The 22949-nt window shown below is 36.2% G+C and overlaps 1 protein-coding gene and 1 long non-coding RNA gene across 3 annotated transcripts in view; one reads left to right on the top strand and one right to left on the bottom strand.

Moving 5' to 3' along the window:
- LOC141557359 (uncharacterized) overlaps nucleotides 1-22949 on the bottom strand; it is a 343673-nt gene that overhangs the window by 90941 nt on the left and 229783 nt on the right. The window lies entirely within an intron of this gene.
- TNFSF8 (TNF superfamily member 8) overlaps nucleotides 11163-22949 on the top strand; it is a 35987-nt gene continuing 24200 nt past the window's right edge. Inside the window, exons 1-2 of the mRNA XM_074292896.1 lie at nucleotides 11163-11666; nucleotides 22468-22510. Of these exons, the coding sequence (XP_074148997.1) occupies nucleotides 11469-11666; nucleotides 22468-22510 (241 nt within the window). The 5' untranslated portion in view covers nucleotides 11163-11468. The remainder of the gene's footprint in view (nucleotides 11667-22467; nucleotides 22511-22949) is intronic.

Here is a 22949-nt window from a genome sequence, read left to right as displayed (position 1 = left end):
AGCTTATCTAAAATCTTCTCTTTACAGAGAGGTTCTAAATATGACAGCTATGCCATGCTTCCTATGCCAAGGCTTCTGCCCACTGGAATATTCTTTTCCAGTGCCACACTCTCTTTACCCTCACCTGTTTCCCTAATGAGATTTTATGCCTGTCTGTCAGGATTTCTAACCTTACTTCCCATTCCCTATAATAAACCTCTTTTATCAATCTAGGTTTTTGGGTCTGTAAATTCCTTTACAGAGAATCTCTGCACCACCTGAAGGGAGTTGCCCAAAACTCCCTACCCTTGTGCCGAATCCCAAGGGCATACAGAGGAGCCAAACTTCTCCATTTGGTTCCCTGAATCCTGAACCTGCCACTAGATTTTATCATTTAACTCCCTGACCACCAGAAACCCTAATCTCATTTTGGTTCCCTAAATCTAGATCTTATCATTATCACTAGTAAGAGTCCAATTGATCTCTCACTATAGATCTTTTTAAAGGCATAATAATCAAATAATGTTATATGTGTAAAGAACCTACAAGATCACCTAGAGATACAGAGGAGAAAAATGATGTGTTCAAGGTCACACACATGGGGTAATGGCAGAAGAGGTATTAGAAACTGGAGCTACTGATTCCTAGTACAGTCTTTTGAAACAGTGTGACATGCAAATAAGTAATTGTGACAATGAACCAGAGTAAAGGATATCATCTTACTTGATTGAAAAAGTCACATGGTAAAAGTGAAGCTAAATTGATAATAATTGAGATGTTTCCCTGAGATCTTCATTTCGAGAAAAAGTAAATAAATGTACCCAGCACCTTGAATAGATCTCTTATGGAAGCCTTAGGGGAGAATATGGACAAGAATCATATAGGAGGGCAGGAAGATATAGGCTTTCATTGAAATCCCTCAGTTTCCCTGAATTATTATGCCCTGGGTGGAATTGTTGTGGCCACTCCCCCTTCCTTGTCCCAGTGGGACTGAAAAAATTGGGGCTTCCAAGCTCTAGCTACTCTCACATTCCAGGTGGCTTATCTCAAATGCCTGGGTATTGCTCACTGTCTCTTGCCCTAGACTCACCATCTCCTGATCCCCATCCTGTCAGAACTAAATTATGATCCTTTCCTGGAATTTCCACTCACCCAGTATTCTACCCCACCCCATCCCCTTCTTTCCCCCCCCCCACCCCGCCTTTCTTTCCCTGATAGCTGTGAAGTAGGAGGGGAAACTGTTCCCTTTACTGAATCTGTGTTCCCTTTAAGATTCCCTTTCTTGTGTCCCTTTTTCTGATCTCAGAGATCAAGATCTCCCAAGCTCCAAGGAGTCTAGAGACAGGGCCCATCCTCCCAGGAGGAGAGAAATAACACTAGTCAAGGGCAAATCAACTCCCATAGAAATTCTAAATTCTCATTCAATTGAGAAATCCCTGGTCTGATCAGCTCAGGCTGTCTCAGTCCCCCCACCAGGATGCCCCTTTAACAGGTTCCTTTAAACTCAACTCCTTGCAGATGGCCCAAGCAATTTGCTAGGACCCTGCCCACTGAGCATTCTCTCAGCCCAAAACTCCATTTCCCAAAAGGACTCTGCCAGTATAGAAGTCAGTCTCTTAGCAAACTGATTTCTATACAACAATAAACTTTCATTTAGCAATTAATAATTCGGGAATAAGTGAATTCTTTCACTTTTAAACCTGTAGCCTGATTAAAAGGGATTTTAACAATTCTCTTATTGCCACTAACCTCATCACCATGGGGAATGCAGGGATTCAAACCTCATCAGCTGGATCTCTAAAAAAGTTTCTGGAATTAATCGCTTGCTACTGTATGCTTTAAGACAACAGTTCCATTCAGCCAGCTAGGGATCAGAAATCTTTTGGACATGAGTCCTGTTCAACTGTTAGCTCAAATTTTCCACTAATAAAATATTAAAAACCTAATCTCTATCTTGCCTCTATATCTCCAGAATTATATCATGTGCATCCATGGACATAAGAGTGGTATAGCAGGAAGAGGACTGCATTAAGAAGAAAAAGACCTATCTTGTTTCCACTAGAGTTATGTGATCTAAATAGGTCCTTTAACTCTGAATCTGGGTGCTTCCTCTGGAAAATTAGAGAAAAGATACCTGCCCTGCCTGTAAATAGGAAGATGGAATCAATAAATTTTTGGTATCCCTCATCTATAAATCAATGTGGTATATCAGATATTTCACAAATCCCTATCCCAAGGAAAGAAGAATTTCTGCTTCTCTATTGAAAAAGAGCTGCAAGCTAACCAAGTCGTAGAATCCTTCAAAAAGACATAGAAGTAAGCCATCATTACCAGATCACTTCTTTTTTGCTGATTTAGAAAGGTATTCTCTCATTCAGAAGTTGACATTTAGATTTTAAGCTCTACTGTTCATCCAGACCCTATAGCCATAACTATCTATATTCAGATCACTGCAGGTCATATGCATTCTTGGGATATAGAAATAAAAGGGGCTAATGCACATAAGGTGATTTGAGGAGGAAAAACTGAGAGGAGGTAGTAAGTGGTTGACTACCCATGTCTCCCATTTTTTTTTTAAGAATATCCATAGGAATACCACTGCTCTTAAAGAATTTCAAGCAGTCAAGCATTAATTGAATACTTTTTATATGCTACACACAGCAGGGGTTATAAAAGAATCGATTAGAACCTCAAGGAGGTTATCTGGGAAGATTAGACTTAAGCAAAGGGAACACATTGCATAAAGAAGAATGTAACTAATTTCTAAATTGTGTGCAAAGACTCATAAGCATTATATTCTAGTTAAGGGGATATAAAAAGCCAAAGTAATCAAAAAAAGCTTCATAGAGGTGCTGTTGATAAGGCTTATAATTGGGGTACCTAAATGAAATTAGGTTTAATTGAGGTCTAGTGGCAGGTTTGGGGTACAGGGAGTCAAATAGAGCTCCCCTATAGCCCCTTTGGATTCTGCGCAAGGATACAGAGTTAAATGAGGTCTAATAGCAGCATAAGAGTCTCCTGTAAAGGAATTTACAGACCCGGAAACTTAGATTGATAAAAAAGGTTTATTGTGGGGTTTGGAAGTAAGGTTAAAAGGTGTTAGGTAAAGAGAGGAGGGCACCAGAACCAGGGTTCCAGTGGGCAGAAATCCTTTGACATGCCAGGCGGAAGGCTGCAAAGAGAGGACTCCAGCTTGGCTCTTTTATAATAGGGGGTTTTGGCTACAAGCTGAAGGGGTTTGTAGGTGGAGTCCCAGATTGTCTCTGAGCTGGGTTTCAGCCAGAGTTAGAATTTGAATTGAATTCAATGGGTTAAAGGAACTTAGCCAGATAACAAAGAAGAAACTGTTTGTGCTTAGGGTGGAGTCTCCTCCCAGAGGCAGAGTCCAAGGAGGCTTTCTCTTTTAAGGATTTTTCAGAGTTTTGGGGTTTCCTCTTCATTCCCCCCTTAAGCAGTAAAAACAAATTCATTTAAAGGAAAAAGACTTGGGGCAGTGTCTCATATTGAAGCAGGGTTGAAGATTTTCTCCAAGGATCCTCAGAGTAGGGGGGTCCCCTCTTCAATGTGAGATTTGAACTCTGTCTTATAGGATAGTTATAAATTAAATGATGTTTAACATATATTGGATTACTTGCCACCTAGGGAAGGGGTTGAGGAGAAGGGAAGGAAAAAATAATTGGGACACAAGGTTTTGCAAGGGTGAATGTTGAAAACCATGCATATGTTTTGAAAATAAAAAACTTTAATAAAAAATAGTGGTATAGGGGCTAGGGAGAGGATGGGGGGGAACATAAGTGAAATTACAGAGGCAGTAATAGGTACACTATATTTTATTGCTATTGTTCAGTCATTTTTGACTCTTCATGACTGCCTTTGGGATCTTCTTAGTCAAGATACTGGAGTGGTTTTCTTCTCCACTTCATTTCACAGATAAGTAAATTAAGGCAAACAGGATTAAGTGATAGAGCTCAGATTTAAATTTAAAAATTTAAAGGAATCTTCCTGACTCCAGACCCTACATTACAAACACTGACCCACCTAGCTGCCCTGTGTTAATGAGATTCCAACAAGATGAAACTTGGATTGAAGCCCTGATTCTTGCATGAAACACCGTTCTCTATCAGAAAAATGTCCTCTCTCAATCTCTGTTTCCTCATCTGTAAAATGAGATCTAGGATTAGGTGACTCTTTCTTCTTCTTTCTTCTTCTTCCATAATAACTTTACATCTATCAGAACAATCTTTCTTCTTTATCCTAAAGTAATATGAAATATGTGTTTGGTAAAAATGGGCCAGATTCTGGGAGAGCCTCAAAAGAAAGGAAAACTTCAAACATGATGGATGGAAAATAGTGAACCAACAAAAATTCTTGAGGAAGGGAAATGGAATGATAAAAAGTGTGCAGCTTGCCTAATGAGTTATGAAGACCTAGACCATCCTGAACTTCTCAGTTGCTCTGAAGATTTTTCAAGTAAGAACAAAGTTATGTTTTCCTACTTGTTCTCTAATCATTCTTGCAAATATATATTGTATGCAAAACCTGTAACAGTAACTAAAACATTTTTTTCCATCGCTGGCCCTGGGGGCTAAAGGTTAAGGAAGATCTGCTCTTTTAACTGTCTTTTTTATTTTTCAAACACCCACATCTTCCATTTCAACTATTAGAAGTTTTCCATTTTCAGCAAAGAGGCTGAAATAGTAAAGAGCTCTCAACCGATCTCTCAAGAATAGTCTTCTCCAAAACCGACTTCCATATCTGTCTCAAAAGTGTTGCCCCACAGCCTGTCCTCTAACCAATACAACTACCAAAGCAACTGATTAATGCCCTTACTTCTCTCAAATTTTAGTAGAACTCAATGGGAGTCTTCAAATGGGAGGAAGAAAGGAATAGACAAGAGAACAAAGGTTCTCTTTTGCTTATCTATAAAATGATAATTACAGTAATTTAACAAGGATGGATGATGCTGGATCATTCGATATGTTGAAGCTGGTTCCAACTTTGCTCTTAGTGAGCTGCTGATGAATTCAGCTCTTGGAGAATGAGGAGGGTAGGTTCCCTAGAAAGCCGAGATCTCAAGAGGCTAATCTAAATCTTTAGCTACACTGTGAGCATCAGAACCACTGCTAGGCAAACATAAAGTGCCCTAAATGCCATATGAGACATTAACTAAGTGAAAGTCACTCTGGCTTCCTCAATTCTAAAATAGAGATGAGAACCTACTTTATAGGGTTATTGTGAAAACCAAATGAAATAAAATATGTTGTAATTTTGCAAATCTCAAAAGCCTTGTATAAATGATGGCTGGTCAGTCAAAATGCACATATCAGGCCATTATTATAGGGCTGGAAGTCAACTATAAGTTAAAATAAACCCTCAAGGAGCTCATATTCTAATGGAAGAGATAAAATGTACATAACTAGTTATGTGCTTGATATATGCAGGGTAGTTGGGAGTTAAGCTCTCAAGGGAATTCACCAGAAACTGAGAAAATCCTGAAAGGCACCAGTGCAGAAGAAAGGACTTGAGAAAAATGCTAAGGAAGCCAAGGAAAGTGTAAAGGAGAGGCATAGTAGACAGAATGGAGAGGGATTATGGAGTAACATGTTTGTAGCCTAGCAAGGTCAGTACAGCCAGATCACAGAGTACTTAAGAGTGAAATAAAGTCCAAAAAGACTAGAAAGATAGAAAGGGGCCAGGTAAAAGACTTCGTGAAATGCCAAAGAATTTTATTTTTAATCCTAGACTTATAGGGAACCAGTGGAGTTTATTGAGTGACCACAGTCACACCAAAACTTCAGAAAGATCATCTTTGACAGTTGATTGCAGGATAGATTGGAAAGAAAAAATACTTGAAATGTTAAGACCAAATTGAGGGATATAGCTTATAACTGCCAAATCTAATTACCGTTTCTCAATCTTTTTTCCTTCTTAATTTCCTTGTAACCTTTGACACAATTAGCATTTTCTCCTTGATACTTTCGCCTCTCTTGGATTATTTCTCTCTTCTGTTTCTCTTCCTACTTGTCTGACCACTTCTTTAGACTTTGCTGAATCTTCAGATTATACCTATTTACCATGGGGGTCTCACAGGGCTCTGTGCTGGGTTCTCTTCTTCTTTTATGTTATTTCACTTGGGGATTTCATTAGCTCCCACCAATTCAATTATCATCTCTAAAATCTACAAATGTAGTCCGAAATCCTCCTTCTGACCTTCAGTCTTAATGTAAATACCTAACTGTATTGCCATGTACATCTTGAATTCAACATGCCCAAAATACAATTTTTTATCTCTTCCCCTAAAAATCCTCCTCTCTTCCTAATTTCACTCCATCTTCTCAGTTAATAACCTTGTGTCATCCTCAATTCTACATCCCCATATTCAATGATTTGCCATTGATATTTGTTTCTATTCATTCAATATCTTTTCTTATGTAGTGTCCCAATGATCTAGAAAAATCCCCCCCAAAAAGTTTTGTACAGAGAAGTATGAATTTTTGGTTTTATGAGTGTTTATATTACTTTATTATAAAATTGGGGTTAAGTATTTTGTTATGGGCTCTATGTCATCTGCTGGCTCTTTAGTATGTCATCTTCGGATTCTGTAAAACTCCCCCAAAATTCCCATTTACTTCCTTATGCTGACCCATGATAGAATGAAACCACAATGGGGAAAGTTGTGATGTAGGCTCCTTCTCTACTCTGACATTGCCACATTCCTCCTCACACATCATGTCTAGACTATCATATTGCCTCCCTCTCTCTATCTATTACACCCCAGATAATCATCCACTCAGAAATCAAACTGATCTTGCTAAAGCTCAAGTCTGACAATGTCACTCATTTCTCCTCCAATTCAATAAACTCCACAATCTGGAATTCTCCACTTCTTGGCAAATCTTAGCTAAAATCCCACTTTAGGTAAGAAATCTTTCTTAGTCTTTGTTAATTTTGATGGTTTTCCTCTGATACTATCTCTCTACTTTATCAGGTATATATTTTATTTGTACAACTTTTTTTTTTTTTTTTTTTGCATGTGGTTGCCCCCATTAGATTGTGGACAGTTTGAGAGTTAGTATTGTTTAATGCTCACCAGAGCTCACCAGATATTAGCACATAGTAAATGCTTAATAAATGAAGTTGATTTGACTTTTTTTCCTGAGGCAATTAGGGTTAAGTGATTTGCCCAGGGTCACACAGCTAGGAAGTGCCTGAGGTCAAATTTGAACTCAAGTCCTCCAGACTTCAGGGCTGGTGCTCTATCTACTACACCAACTAGCTACTCTGGCTGGGCTATTAATAATGATAATATTTTATTATCACAGATTTATTCACTGAATAAGCATTTATTAAATATCTGCTATGTATAGCACTTTTTCTTATATACTCATTTACTATGTGTTCAGCATAAGTAGGGATAGAAAGTTTAGGTAAAATATGCTCATAATCCTGATTTCATGGATTCTATAGAATCATAAGGAGATAAGGTACACACATAGGCAACTATCATACAAGCAATTAAAGGGAACAAGCCTAGAAAGCTCTATGTGAGATTTGGGGGGGAAGAGTCATGACAGAGGAAGAGAATCAGATTTAAGTTTCTTAAAGGATAGGGCATTTATTTCAGTTATCTTCTTATTGTTTTTTGTTCAGTCATTTCAATTGTATCCTATTTTTCATAACTCTATTTGGGGTTTTCTTGGCAAAAATACTGGCATAGTTTGCCATTTCCTTCTCCAGATCATTTTACAGATGAAGAAACTGAGGCAAACAGAGTAAAGTGACTTGCCCAAGGTCACACAACCAGGAAGTATCTGAGGTCATATTTGAATTCAGGAAGATGAGTCTTCTTGATACCACTCCCAGCATTCTATTCATTATACCACCCTACCTGCACCAGAATTTTATTCTCTACAAGCAAGGGATGAATTCACCAAGGGAAGAGCAAAAAGGATATTCCTAACACAGAGAACAAGGCAAGCTAAGTCACAGAGCTCCAGAATGAAACTTTGCATGGGGAACAAAGAATGAAGGTTGCTGGGAGACTCAGTCTTGAGAGCTTGAGCTAATTTATTTCTTTCTAAAGAGAGGCAAAGCAGTATACTAGAAAGAGGATTCTCCTTATAGTCTCAAGTTCTAGCTCTGGCAACAGCTAGCTGAGGTACCATAATATCCTGGAAAGAGACCTAGACTAGAGTCAAAATAGGTCTGGGTTCAAATTACTAATTTTAAAACCTTGGCCATGTCACATACTGAGCCTCAGTTTCTTCATCTGTAAAATGAGAATAAGACTTCTAATATTTACCTTGCAGGATTACTGTGATAAGGCCTTAAAAGGCTACATAACTTAAAACACTACATAAATGTGTATATTAATCTTATTCTCCATAGTAAATGAAGTCTGTGGATGACTGAGATTGTTTGTCTATCTTTCAGAGACATAAGACTATTTGCTTTCTGGACTTCACAGACCTATCATAAAAAAGATTATGGATATGAGTGTGTGTGTATATACATATACATGCACATATATATATATGTATGTATACATATACATACATATATATGTATATATATATATATATACATATATATACACACAGTTCATCAGCTCTGTGCTCAGCATAAGCAGAGATAGAAAATTTAGGCAAAATGTGCTCATTATCTGACTTCATAGATTCTACAGCATGGTAAAGATGCCTACATATATACATGTGTATATATGTATATGTGTATAATATATATATAATAAGTATTGATATGTAGGTGTATATATATATGTATACATATTATATACTATATACTTTTAAATTTGGATGCAACTGTGGTTAAATCACTTGCCCAGAATCACATAATAATTGACTGAGGTCAGGTTTGAATTCAAGTCCTGATTCCTAAGCCTGTGTTAAATCTACCTGCACCATCTAGTTATCCCTTGAAATACTATAGAAATACCCCTTAAAATGCTACAGAAATATGAGAGTCAGCATGGCATCATGGAGTGCCCACCTCCACATCAAAAAGCCCCAGATTCAAGTCCAGCCTGACAGATGACCCTATTATTTATAGACACCTTTCGAAGACTCTTAAGTTGCAGAGAAAGGGCTTGTCTAAAAAGAAAGAGCTCCTCACTTGAACTCCTTATACCAAAGGAATTGCAGGGGCCAGTCCAAAATTAAAATAAAGGAAATGTGAACTCAATCTCAGTTGGGTTTAAGCCTCTGAGTAGATCTTGAGAAAGTAGGAGGACCTATAGGTATTCTCTAGACAAAATTACCTGGAAATGGAATAAAGAGAAGGTGATGGAGGCAATATATCACTAAGCCACATTTGAAATTATCAGGAAATTATTCTAATTCTTAATGTAATTCTAGGAATAGAAAAACTCGAGTGTCAATTGATTGGTTAAGAAAAAATCCAAAACTAACTGTTCAAATCTGCCCTACATAGAGACCTGATGTCTACCTGAACTAAAATTTAATTTCATGGACATTTGAAACTTGGCAATTAGGTGTGGAAAATGGAATTCCAGAGCTAAAATAATGCTATTTTAGCTAATTGCAGTTTATTTTCAAAATATAGGAGTATCCCAGTATAATGAATGTCAAGTGACCCCTTTTGTTCACATCAATAAAGAAGAAAAAAATACAAGCAATAAGCTTCTAGAACAATCTGAGGTAGACAGAAGTACATTCTCCATGAGACATTCAACAATCATATATCAACTCCATGGAAGTATTAGTTGCTCTTAACCTGAGGACCATGAACTTAGGTAGGCTTTTTTTTTTTTTTTTTTAATGTTGGACAACTGCATTTCGATATAATTGTTTTCCTTTATAATCCTATGTAATTTGTTTTCTGCAATTAAACAATATTATTCTGAAAAGGAGCCCATAGGCTTCACCAGACTTCCAAAGCATGTTTCATGCCACAAAAAGGATTAATATTATATATGCATTATAGATGAGTAAAACATTCTTTGCCCAGTGAAGTATTGGGGCTACTTCTGCATTATCTGGCAAAAGGACATTAATTACATGGATTTGTCATGCCAGTGTGGCAAGTACTAACTGGTATTCACAGGCCTTATTAAGTAAAGAAAAATGTGACAGTATTGCCATTTAACCTGATTAATAGCAGACTTTCTCTAGAGATTCAAAAACTCCAGACAGATTTGTTTGGGTGACTTTTCAGTCAGCTAGTTTACTAGCCAATGGTATTTGTTGAGATGTTGTCAACTAGTTTATTGACCAATAATATTTGTTGAAACATTATTCTAGAACATTAGACTTAACCTAAACCTAGAAATTTTTTTTTAGAACTCTAATAGAATTTCAGAATTAGACTAGATTTTAGATATCAATTAATCTAATCCCTTCACTTTGTAAATGGGTAAACTAAGTCCCAAAGAAAAGGGATTGACTCCTAGCAAATTAGTAAATGAGCAATACCTAGAATTCATGTCTTCTGATTCAGTACAGTAATGTACACAGAACACCCCTTCCTATTCTTCTAAAAGTCTCAAAAGGTTTTTTTCCTATTCCTTTTTATAGATTTGAAACTGTAAGGAATTTTAGAAAATACTTAAGTCAATCCATCTCATTTTTCAACTGAGGATACTGAGATTTAGAGAGGTTCAGTGATTTATCCAAGATTTTACAGAGTAACAGAGGTAGAATGACAACTCAGATCCTCTCACTCTAGACGCAAGATTCTTCTCCAGTATTCCAAACTACCTTTCAAAAAGGAAATTCTACAAATATAGCAATAGAGACAGATAGCTATATACATATAAATACTACATAGATCTAAGGAGAGAAAAAGAGAGATGCTCATTTTCAGATACATATTAATTTTAGTAAAACTAATTTAAGTTATAGAAGGACAAACTTTATGCCTAAAAAGAACCTTAGAAACCATTTCATTCTATCCAATCATTTTATAAATGAGGAAACTGAGGCCCAGTGAGAAGAAATAACTTGCTGGAGAGCTTCTCCACTGGGAAATGCAGTCTTCCTGACCCGCAAACAGATGTGGGCTTTCTAGGTAGACAACTCTTTTAAGTGGAGATCACTCTGTAGAAATGATTCTCTGGAAGAAGAAAGCATTAGCTGAAGCACTAAACTGCCACTACCGGTGACTGTAAGTGAAACATAAGTCACTCCACACAACTTCACACACACACATAGAGCTGGGGGTGAGGTTGCTTCCCACTCGCCTTCTGACATCAGACCCTTTCAATGTAGCTCTCAGGACGACCAGCAACAAAATCCTTGGCGAGAAAATGAATCTCTTTCTCCCATTGCCTGCTGCCTTTCACATCACGCCCCCAGAGAAATCTTTCTTCATCCGACAAACAGTGAAGATTTTTTTCCAGGTCACATGATCCAGGATGGAGGGGGAAAATCCTACTTGGAACAGAGATGGCCTGTGAGTCTCAACAGATCAAGGGCGATAAGGTGTGAGGTGGAGGTGGGGGGATTATATAAAGAATGTCCTCTGTACCACGGCAAGCATCCCTCCACCAACTGAATGCTTCTCTTGAGGCAGCCATGAATGTGTCTGAAGGCACAGTCACAAGCCAGCTCAGGGCCACTAGCCGGACTTATTTTTATTTCACCACAGCCACCCTGGTTCTGTGTCTCATCTTTACTCTGGCGACTATAATGGTCTTAGTAGTTCAGAAGAAGGTAAGTCAATGGCATCCTCTCCCGCTTCCTGTCTTAACTTTGTTGTGTTTTGTTATGCTTTTGTTCTTCCTGGAGGTATTCTTTGAAAAAAACCAATAAATTATTTGAGATAAATGGTAACAACTCAGAGAGAAAAGAGGAACCAGATTCTGGCTAAATTGTTTGGCTGGGGCACAGTTTTTCGGGTACTTCCTCAAATGTTTCAGAAAGTTAAGGGAGGGGAGCCCACAAACAAGTACATGGTGGAAGTGAGGTTGCAAGGCAGCTTTTTAAAAAAGGTTCAAACACAGAACTCATATCATGGCAGGAAGCAATGAGGGTAGTCAACACGATATCATAATCTACTTCTGTTCTAAAAACTTGGCCCTCAAGTTGAAAATAAGACCATTAAATTTAAATGTTTCAAATATTAAATCCAAAAGTTGATTCCTTTCTAAGGACATAAACTGAGAGTGAATTGTCATGGCAAAAATTCCAATTACTCCCATTTCTCTGTCACATTAAGGGATTTTCTTCAAAATAATTCTGTGAGAGAAGCAGCATAGATATTGTTGGGTTTCCCCCACACACACACACTTTACTGATAAGAACCATAAGATAGAGAAGTTAAGATTCTCATGGTCACATTGATAGGGAAGGACAGGCACAGACAGCCTTCACCACTGGTTTTACATGAATGCTCTAGTATTGGACCATCATAGAGAAGGAATTATCTGGAAGGCTCATTTTCCGGTCCGTCCTTGAAAGCTCTCCCATTTTCCTCATGACATCCAATTCACTCACCCCCTCCCAAGAAAGTGTTTCTCAATGACAAAGTAGGTGAAATGTTCCCTCAAGACTTCTTCAAAACATTACAATGATCAATGGTGATAATGGAAGTTATACTATGTATTAGTACTACTACTATGCAACTTGAAGGCTTAAATTACTTTAGTTTTCCTCTATTTAGAAGAGAATGTTAGAGCCAAAAAAATTTTTGAAAAATGGAATGTTCAAAATTCAAAATATGCAGGCTAGAAAGGACTTTAAAGATTACTTGGTTCAATCTCCTCATTTTATAGATTATGAAACAGGAAGGATAGATACTAAAAACAACTTGCCGAGGTCAAATCACTTAATCATATAAAAAATAGGATTATAACCAGGATCTCCTGAATAAGTACAGAACTTTTATTTCATTTCAGTCAAAGGCTAAATTAATAAGACTCTCACATTTAACATCTAGGTAACCATATACAAATTGCTTAGTTTCTTGGAGCCTCAGTTTTCTCATCTACAAAACAGGAATCATAGAATCTTAAAAGAGATTTTAGAGGTCATCAAGTCTCATACATATATTTAAAGAGAAATCCCCCTCCCCTCTGGGGAGAAGAAATCTTTGCTTTACCTACTAACAGGGCTTTGAGGAAAGGGATTTGTAAACCCTAGTATGCTACAAAACTGTGATGTATTAAACCATCACAATTACTAATATTATTATGGAATTATAAAATCCTCAAGCATTTAATAAGCTTCTACTATATGTCAGAACACACTGTGCTAGTAAGTGAAGCAACAAAAGCTAAAGTTAAACAGTCTACATATATATATATATATATATATATATATGTATATATATATATATATATATATATATAACATACATACAAAAAAAAAGTGATGGAGGGGACAACTAATCACTAAAGTAGGAGCCAATAAAGTAAAAGTTATTAACAACAGGAAGAATCAGAATAAAAAAATTATGAACTATAAGTCCAAAGCATGATTCTTGTAAAAGAATCTTCCTAAATATATTTCCTTAGTATTGATAAAACTAAAAATCAAAGCAAATCACAGGAATGGTCATCATAACTTGCTTCACAGCTTATTATTTTAAAATGCTATTAAATTATTCAGAGTTTTATGAAATATTCTAGTTTTATTGAGCAGCACATAAAATATAAGTGGACAGACATTTCATGATCTTTCAGGACAAAGGACTAAAAGTTTCTTAAAAATCAACTGGCCAAACCTCATTGTAACTTTTTGAGAGTTAAGAGCCCAAGCTAGATATAAAAATTCATTTCAATAAATGATTTTGATGTATCTAGCTTTGTTAAAGGTTGTAGTCAATCCCCCAAAAAAGGTTAGATTCTAATCTGTGAGGAAATGACACATTAGTGTTTACTTTTAAGGCAGTTTTCTTGTATAAGTTATTGATGAATGGTGAATAATTGATGTCTATTTTCATCCATCAATTGTCACGAAAAGTTGAAGCAATCCTTAAGAAGTTCTTTTCCAATAGATTACATGCATTACATAATACAGATAGTCATATTTTACTAATGGGTCCCAGATATTATAACATATAACAATGTAAACAAACAGATAGTTTTCAAGAGAGAACTTCAACTTGGGGATAAATGGGACAATGTCCCCAAATAATCCTGGTGTAATTCCTGAGCCACTGCCTCCCTGCCCCTCCCTTTGTCGCTCCCACTCTGTGTGTGTATATATGTATGTACGTATGTGTATACATTTACACGTACATATATATATATATATATATTTATTTATACAAGTCTGTATATGTATTATTTGTATACACAGTGCATATAATACATATGCATACATGAGTATATATACAGGCTACATTTATATACATGTATATGTATAAATATATGCAGCCTAGCTTTTAAAAAAATCGAAGAAGATGGAAAGAAATCATGGAATATATAGCTGAAAATATTTCGGCTTAGAGTCTAAGTTCATAGGAACTTTAAAAAGATAGAGCTGAAAGAGACCTTAGCAGATTATCATATAAGACTATAAAATTTTGGAATTGGAAAGAACCCTAGAATATAGAATTTTTAGAACTAGAAGGAAACTTGGAATTTAATTTTTAGAGCAAGAAGGGACCTTAGAATATAGAATGTTAAAAATGGAAGGGACTTTAGAACATGGAATGCTAGGATAGGAAAAAATCTTAAAAGATTTAACTTGATAATTTTATAGACGTAGAAATTGGAGATCAGGAATCAATACGACATTTAATAGCAAAAAGAGACTACATCTTAAGTCACTTAATCTAGTGTGGCATTCTTTATGTTACATTGTGAATTCTCATTCAAATGTATTATAAACTTTAATTCTTCTATTTGCTTCAATATAGACATTTACTGAGAATGGTTATCTTATTTCCCAGAAAGCAAAGCAGTAGAAAGGTCTTTAAATTAAGCCTTGTGCTCTCTGTACCTTAAGCTTACTTTTCTATTTGAAAGTATAAATGCATTAGAAAAAAATGATTATACGACTGGACAAATTTTTATTTCCTTCCCAAAGAAGTGTTAGGCAGCTGCTTAGCTGAAGGACTCTTACAGGGACAATGCAATAAAGTCCTGGCAAACTTGAAATGCTCATTCAGTACCTTATAAACGAACAGAGGAAAAAATAGGTTATATACATGCCTAATTATAGAGATCATGTGTATAGGTAACAATACCCTCAACAATGTATATAGGGAGTCAAATTCACACTAATTTCCTGAGGGGTTCAAAGAAATGGGAAATCTGCATTATGAGCTAGAGAGTTCAGGGAAAGCTATATAGAGGAATTAAAACTTGAAATCATTGTATTTGAATAAGCTTTAAAAAGATGTAGTCATGGGTAATTGACCAATGGCGTATCCATTAATTAATATATATGGGTGTGTATTCAGAACAAGGGAGGAAATACCTATAAAGGAAATGGATAGTAAAAATTTTATGAAAATAAACTGGACAACTAGTATTAAAATGTATTGTACTATATTCTCCTCTTTGAGGCTTAGATAGAGAGATGACTGTCTGGGTAAACTTTGTTTTATTTTGTCTAGAGAGACTAGAGGAAGGGAATATAATTCCTACAATGAACCCACCAATGAATCTACCTTAAGAGCAGAGATAACCTCAGCTATGTAGGTAGTAACTCCAGCCTAACTTATCCTCAATTCAAGTTTATGCCCCTGTTAAACCATGTAACATGGAAAAGGAATGATCTTCGTGAATTAGGTCCCAAAAGCTGCTCTGTATGTCCTCAGCTGCTATCAACTTGAACACCTATTTCCTGATCCCTGGATAGGGATGGGGAGGGGGTCCTATGATGGGAAAAGAATACTAATTTTCTAAAATTATGATTATTTGCAAGAAAGAAGTTGTATGGAGAGGAGGTGGGGAGGGAGATTGAGATTGACCCAGACAAATATGGAAAGGATGAGAGATATTGACCCAGAGAAAGAGATTGCTATAAACAGAAAGTTTTGAGTTGGAGGAAAAAAAGAAATATTGGCAGAAAGGCAGTCAATTACAAAAAGCCAGAGCAATTACTAGCAAAAGACTGAGAGGGAAACCAATCTCCTAATGAGGGAAACATATAGTGTTTTAAGGAAGGAACCATTGACAGCTCTAGAGACCTGAGTTCCAATTATAATAATTCTCATTTAAGATTATTTTTAAAGTTTACAAAGCACTTTCCTGAGGAAAACACTGAGGTCGGTAATGTACATTGTTAAATATTCTCATTCTTATTTTATAGATGGGAAAATTGAGGCTCAAAGAGATTTAAGTGGTTTGCTCAGGGTCATATAGTATTTTCAGACCCAGATCTCCTAATTTTAAACTCCTTTGTTCTTTTCTCCTAATTTAGTGAATAAGCTGTCTCTTCCCTTCTCTGGGCCTCAGTTTCTTCTCTGTAAAATTAAGGGATGAGCTGGATGGTCTCGAAAGACACTGCCAAAGTTATCTCTATGCTTCTTTCTATCATCCAGGACATTACTTGAATGGAGTAAAGAATGGACAACAATTAGCTCCTGGCAGGGAAACATAGCCTTTACTTTGGACAGTACATGCTAGGGCCATGGCTGGAACAAGGAAAGCCCATTGCTACATGGTTCCTAAGGTGCCCCTTAGAGATGTCACGATACACTAAAGAACTGCATTGTCGTCCTATAAATGCAGAAAGGCTCTTCCTATACTTGCTCCATGGCTTTCATTCAGTCCAGAAGAAGAAAGGATTATTATTAGAGTAAAGGAGAAAGGACAAGGAGGCAAAAAGGTATTGGTTTTCTTGTTTTCATTTAGACTGGGTTTTAAATACTGATTTTAGACATTTTTTTTTTTTTTTTTTTTTTTGGTATGATCTAGTTAGCAGTTTCTCTCAAAACTAATTCAAGTCACTTTGGTCACAGAGGGCTGAATTCATTCATCACAGAGATCCCAAACTGTCTTATAATAATTGGTGTGCTGCTCTTGCTCTGGTGCTATTTCCTTCGCATCACATTTTCACAACATTTTTCAGTGATACCAACTATATCCCACATAGAATAAGCATCAATTGTTAGAACATGGGTTCCAAACACAGATTTTTCTTTTTGGAAGAAACTAGGCTCTAAAAAGTCATATTTACATATTTAAAGTACAAACCTAAATTTGATAGCATCTCATCTCTTAACTTGGAATAATAATTGTATCTTCCTCATATAATTGAGAGGATTAAATAAAATAATGCATAGAAAGCACTTTCAAGTGACTAAAGCCTATAGAAATAGAGTTGGAACATATCTTCATCTATTTCAACTCTCTTACTTTTTAAATTAAGGAAATGGAGGCCTAAAGAGCTTAAATGGTTGGATCAAGGTCATATAGGCAGGAAGTAGTAGATTCGGGATTTGAATTGAGATTCTCTGACTCTTATGGACAGAAAAAGAGAAGCAGGCAGGAAACAGGCTCTCTTCAGGGTGGCTGTTTTCCAGAGAATATAGCTTCACCAAGTAGGTGTTGGGGGTTAAGGTTCCTGCAGGAATAGAGCCCCCCATCTATGGGACTGGAGGAGGAAGTAGGCATAATCACAACACATCATGCTGGAGTATATCAGTCAGAAGTCAGGGGTTATATTGGCAATGAAGGAGAAAATGTTTCCCCTTGCTTTGCCTTCCTATGTGGAGACCCTGGGAAAAGCTCCATTTGCCATCTGGGAGTTATAGTGCTGTTGTCTTGAATTAGATTTCAGAATAAGACTTGAGAAGCCACATAGGGAATCTTGATACAATAAATTTTGAACATCATTTTGTGTAGTCCAAAGGTGTGAATGAAATACATTACTAAGACAAAGGTGACCTATGCTAGTGATTGCTCTGACAATACACTCTGTAATCCTGGGTAAACTATCTCCTTTCTCTGGAGTTTGGTTTCTTCATTGAAAAAATGAGGCGATTAAACTAGACAAATGCAAAGGTTTTGCTTTACTTCATTTTTAGTAGGTCTAATATTCTACCTGTTAGGTTCTAAGGTTTATTCCATTTCTAGATATTCGGAATTCTTCACCACTGTGATAAAACATGGATATTGAACATAAAGTAAAGTCTTAATTCATCCCTTCATTTAAACTAGAAGTAGCTAAGTGGCTCAGTGGATAGACTAATGAGTCTGAAGTCAGAAAGTCCTGAATTCAAATCTAGTCTCAGATACTGAAGAGCTGTGTGACTCTGGACAAGTCATTTAGCCTCTGTCTGATTCAGTTTCCTCATTTGTAAAATGAGGATAATAATATCTCCTATATGACAGCATAGTTGTAAGGATCAGATGATGTAATGCTGACAAACTACATATGTGCCTGGCACATAATAGGTACCTAACAAATGCCCATTTCCTTCCCTGGAGATTTTAACTCAAAAGTTTACACTGTGACCATGGAAAAATCACATCATCTCCCTAAGATTTTGTTTGTTCATATGTAAAACTGAGGGGGAAATACTTGCACTACAATCTCACAGGTCTGTAAGGACTTATAGATATAGGACTAATATAGAACTTAAAGGATTATATTTGGGTGGATTGAGAGCAGATGACCATTGATCCAGTTGATCCTGAACAGAACAGGAGATTGAATGAGATGGTCTTTGACCTTTTCATTTTTATCAATTAGAAATTCCTTTAGGTAAGAGACAAAGTCACATGCATTGTCCAGATCTCCTCCACCTTCAAAGACTTCAGTGCATACTCTAACTCACTCTCCCAAAAGAGGAAGAATGGGAGCACTTAAAGAAATTGACTCAGTTACAAATTATATGTTCATATACATATATTATATGTATATGAGTCAACAACCATGCTCTAATAAAATTAGCCATCAGAGTAAAATTCCCAAATTCTCTATTTGCTCTTCTCATAAAAATGGTGGAAAGAAGCATTGTATGGTAACATTGTCAGCATCTTTATTCTAGCCCATTATTTCATTTTTCAGAGTAAACTAAGATGCAAAGAAGGGATGAGTCAGCTTAGTCACTAAATTAGGAAAAAAGAAGAGTGGAGTTGGGAATCTGTATGTCTGAATCTGAAAGTGCTGCATGACCCTGAGCAAGTCATTCAAACCTCTTTGAGCCTCAGTTTCTTCATCTATAAGAATTCTAGTAATATATAAGAATATTCTAATAAGAATGAGAATACTCACATTGCACACTGCCTATTTCATAGTACCTTTAAATACTTATAAAAATGTGAGTTAGAGTCAGGAAGAAATGAGTTTAAAACTGACCTCAAATACTCATTAGCTATATGACCCTGAACAAGTCATTAAATCCTCAGTTTCTTCATTTGTAAAATGATCTGGAGAAGGAAATGGTAAAATACTCCAGTATCTTTGCTAAGAAGACTCCAAATGGGGAGTTGAACATGACCAAAACAATTGAACAACAATTATAATTTAAACTCAGGACTTGTGATTATGATTCCTTCTAGGAACTTTCCACAAAACCACATGTAGCTGTTTTAAGACTGTACCTCCAAAAAGCCTTTCCTTATTCAAAAGCGAACAGGTCTAAGAGGAATTACAGATTAATCCCCAGTCCTACACAGTGTCCTGTTCATATTAGATATATAGTAGGCCTTTTGAAATTGAATTAGGTTTACTTTCTCAAATATTAGCATCTTACAAATGAATAATTTATCAGAGAACAAACTATCATCTTTGAAATCAAAGAGCAGGGTTCTGACAGAATGATAGGATATAGAATAGCTAAATAAGAAGTCAACTTATTGTGCTCAGAAGTTAGCTAGAATTTCATTCACTTTCACCCACTCCAATGCACTAATAAAAACGAAGTGTCATTTATTTACAACATCATCTACTTGTTGCTTCTAAAGACTTCTAAAAAGAAATATATCAGTTGGTAAAGTTAGCTCATAAAATCATAAACTCTCTAAGAATCTAAGGTTATCTAGTCAACATTTTTGTCTCCTACCTATATTTTAGAGAGGAGGAAACTAAGGTTCCGAAGGAAGAACTTATGAAATCAAAACCATAATTATATATACATGTAAGTTAGTTAGACCACTTGCTATTAGAAGTAGTATTCTTTGTTATTGGTCCTCTGGAATTAGGGTTGATCACTGTGTTGCTTAGAATTCATAAGCCTTTCCTTTTTCACAGAATTTAGGACAGAAGCTTACTATCTTGTGAGGCAGTATTTTGCATTACAGAATATCTTTGATTTTTTTAGAAAGACCATCCTTTTATATAGTAGACCTATAACTTACTGACTAGTAGTACTAATTCTATTTATTGGAGCTATGTACTAAAACAAATCAACTCCTTATTCCATAGGACAGCTCTTCAAATAGGTAAACAAAATAGCTTACTTTTAGTCTTTTCTAATCATTCTTAACTGTTTAGATATCACCATGGACAGGAAATGGCTAAGTAGCATGGTCAGGGAAAGTAAAAGAGCTATAGTTAAATTCTACAATCAAATCGTCTTTTCCAAATAACTCACCCTTCTGGGAAATACCACCTGGTAATTCTTTGTTTCATTTCCTTTCAAGAACTAAGGATGACAACCTCAGATTCTAAATCCCAAACTTTCCCTTACCAAGCATTATCTCTTGTTGTTTTAAGCTATGCTTAATTCAACCACAAGAATGTTTTTATATCTCTAATTAATAAATCTTATACAGGAAGCCCTTTATAGGATTTTCAATTTGAGATTCAGGTTTTGATCCATATGGGTCAAAACATATACTTAATTCCCTCTACTAGTAAAACCCATAACTTTGTAAAGATATTAAATTGGAGCACAGAGGAAAGTGATGAGAATGATAAAGAAATTCATAAATATCCTTTCTAGTTTAAGGTCTATGATCCTATAAAACTGAAGGAAGTGGGAACATTTTGTATTCATAAGGTTATAGATCTAGGGATGGAAAATGATCTTAAAGGCCACTTAGTCTAAGCTCTTCATTTTGCATATGAGAAAAATGAGGCTAGGGGAGGTAAAGTGATTTGTCCAAGGCTATACAGATTGTAAGTATCAGAGGAAAAGAAAATAATGCCATAGTGGTAAGGGTAGAGGTAGGGCAACAGTATGTGACAGTTGTCTTTTAATATTTGAAGGGCTATCAGGGCAAAGAGAGATTCTATTAATTCTGCTTGGGTCCAGATGGCAGAACTAAATATTGAACCAGAACTTGAGTTGTAGAAAAACTGATTTAAGCTTGAAGCAAGGGGAAAAAAAATTCCCCTGGCCATCCTCCAATTTGTCAATGTCCTTGCTAAGTTACAGTCTGCATTGTTAATAGGAGTATCCACATTCATCAAAAATTGGATCTTTCAAGGTATCAGAATGAGAATCTGGGTGCTTGCTATTCAAAAGTAAAATGAATTACAGTGAGTTCCTCTAAATCAGAAATCTTCTTATAGAAGCTAGTTGCCTTCTTAGAGATTTAAAGAAGAAATCCCTGCTTAGGTAAGGGTTAGACTACATAGCTCCTGAAATTATTTCCAATTCTGAGTTTTTTGTGATTCTGTGAATTCTTTAAGAGTTAACAAAGTTTTAATCTAATGGCTACATTGCTAGTGACAAGCCTACTTAAATCTGGCTTTGCTGATCATTAGCACAGATGAGCTTGTAGTCATAGGTGAGTAGGGCTTGATTTTTACCAATTTTAGAGTACAAAACTTAAAATAATAATTTTCAAAGAGTGTAGCAGTTATTTTTTTTTCATCTTGATAGCACTTATATTAATTCAACTACATAGGGGAAAAAACTAAGTTTATTTTCTTTAGCAAGGATTAGCAAGTAAAATTGGAAGCTACTACTTACCCTTTACACAGGTATACCCTCTTAGCATCCACACCCCAGGTAAGTTCCTTCTTTATCCAACTCAGCCCTATTTACCCCAGAGGTCCAATGTTTAGTGTCCTCAGGACTCCCATGAGGGCCTGATGATAAAGGTTTCCTCTCACTTTGAAGAACTGGACTTTCTCCCTTTGGCTTGGTATCCTAAGGTGTCTATTAAGGACCAAAGTCTTGGGGGTCACCTTTCTTGCTCAACTGAATTTGTCTTAATTATATCTTGTAATATCTTTATAAAACAAATTACAAAATTGATTTGAGGGCATTGCAGGCCTAGGGGGTATTTTCTACTGCTTGGCCTAAGTCCCAAAATTGCTCATAACAGCTCTGCCTACATTCAGATCTTTGCCAATTTATCAGAGTTTGTGTCCCATTAACTCAGCATCTTTAACCTCACAGTCACCTCTGAAACACAGGGAGGCAACAGTGAAGGACATTAGTGATAGCCAGGAGGGACAACCTGACATAATAAGAGATTTCGGACTGATCAGGTCCTGACTAGAGTATATATGAGTATATACTCATATTTTGGACAATTAAAGGATTCATATCAGGAAGAAAAAACACATTTGAAGAAAGACATAGTACTTTAAAAGAAGCATGTAATATTAAGTTTGAATGACATCCTTCATTCCTGGCTTCTTTTTGTTCCTTCAGGAACCCATCCCTCAGCCATCTGACAGTTTTCGTCTTGTAGGAGGTAAGACTTTGAAATTAATAATGAATGTTTCAGTTTCTTGACTTGTAATAAAACTTTGTTGCTTGACTGTCAGAGTAGAAAAAGTGAAAATCTTCAATGAAACCACATTCTGGATGGGTTGGTCAAAAGACTGGCCTTCTATGCTTGGGGTGATACTTGAGGGGCCAAAGAGTGAGAGCTCCTACTAACAAACAGCCATTTCTAGTGAAAAGATCGAACTTATAATCATAAAATAGAGGTTTTGAGTCCTGATTTTGCCACTTACTAATCATATCATTTCAGCTCTAAAAGTCTTACTTTTCTCTTCTGTAAAATAAGAGAGGTGGGTTAGATCATCCAGAAATCTCCTTCCACCTCTGGTATTCTGTGTTTGAAGATACTTTCTCCATATACCAACTGTTAAAACACAAATGCTACTTCTCAGATCCTTAGAATGGAA

This window comes from Sminthopsis crassicaudata, chromosome 2 (genome assembly GCF_048593235.1).
Source record: "Sminthopsis crassicaudata isolate SCR6 chromosome 2, ASM4859323v1, whole genome shotgun sequence".
Lineage (NCBI taxonomy): Eukaryota > Metazoa > Chordata > Mammalia > Dasyuromorphia > Dasyuridae > Sminthopsis > Sminthopsis crassicaudata.
This window is presented reverse-complemented; position numbering and strand designations above follow the sequence as displayed.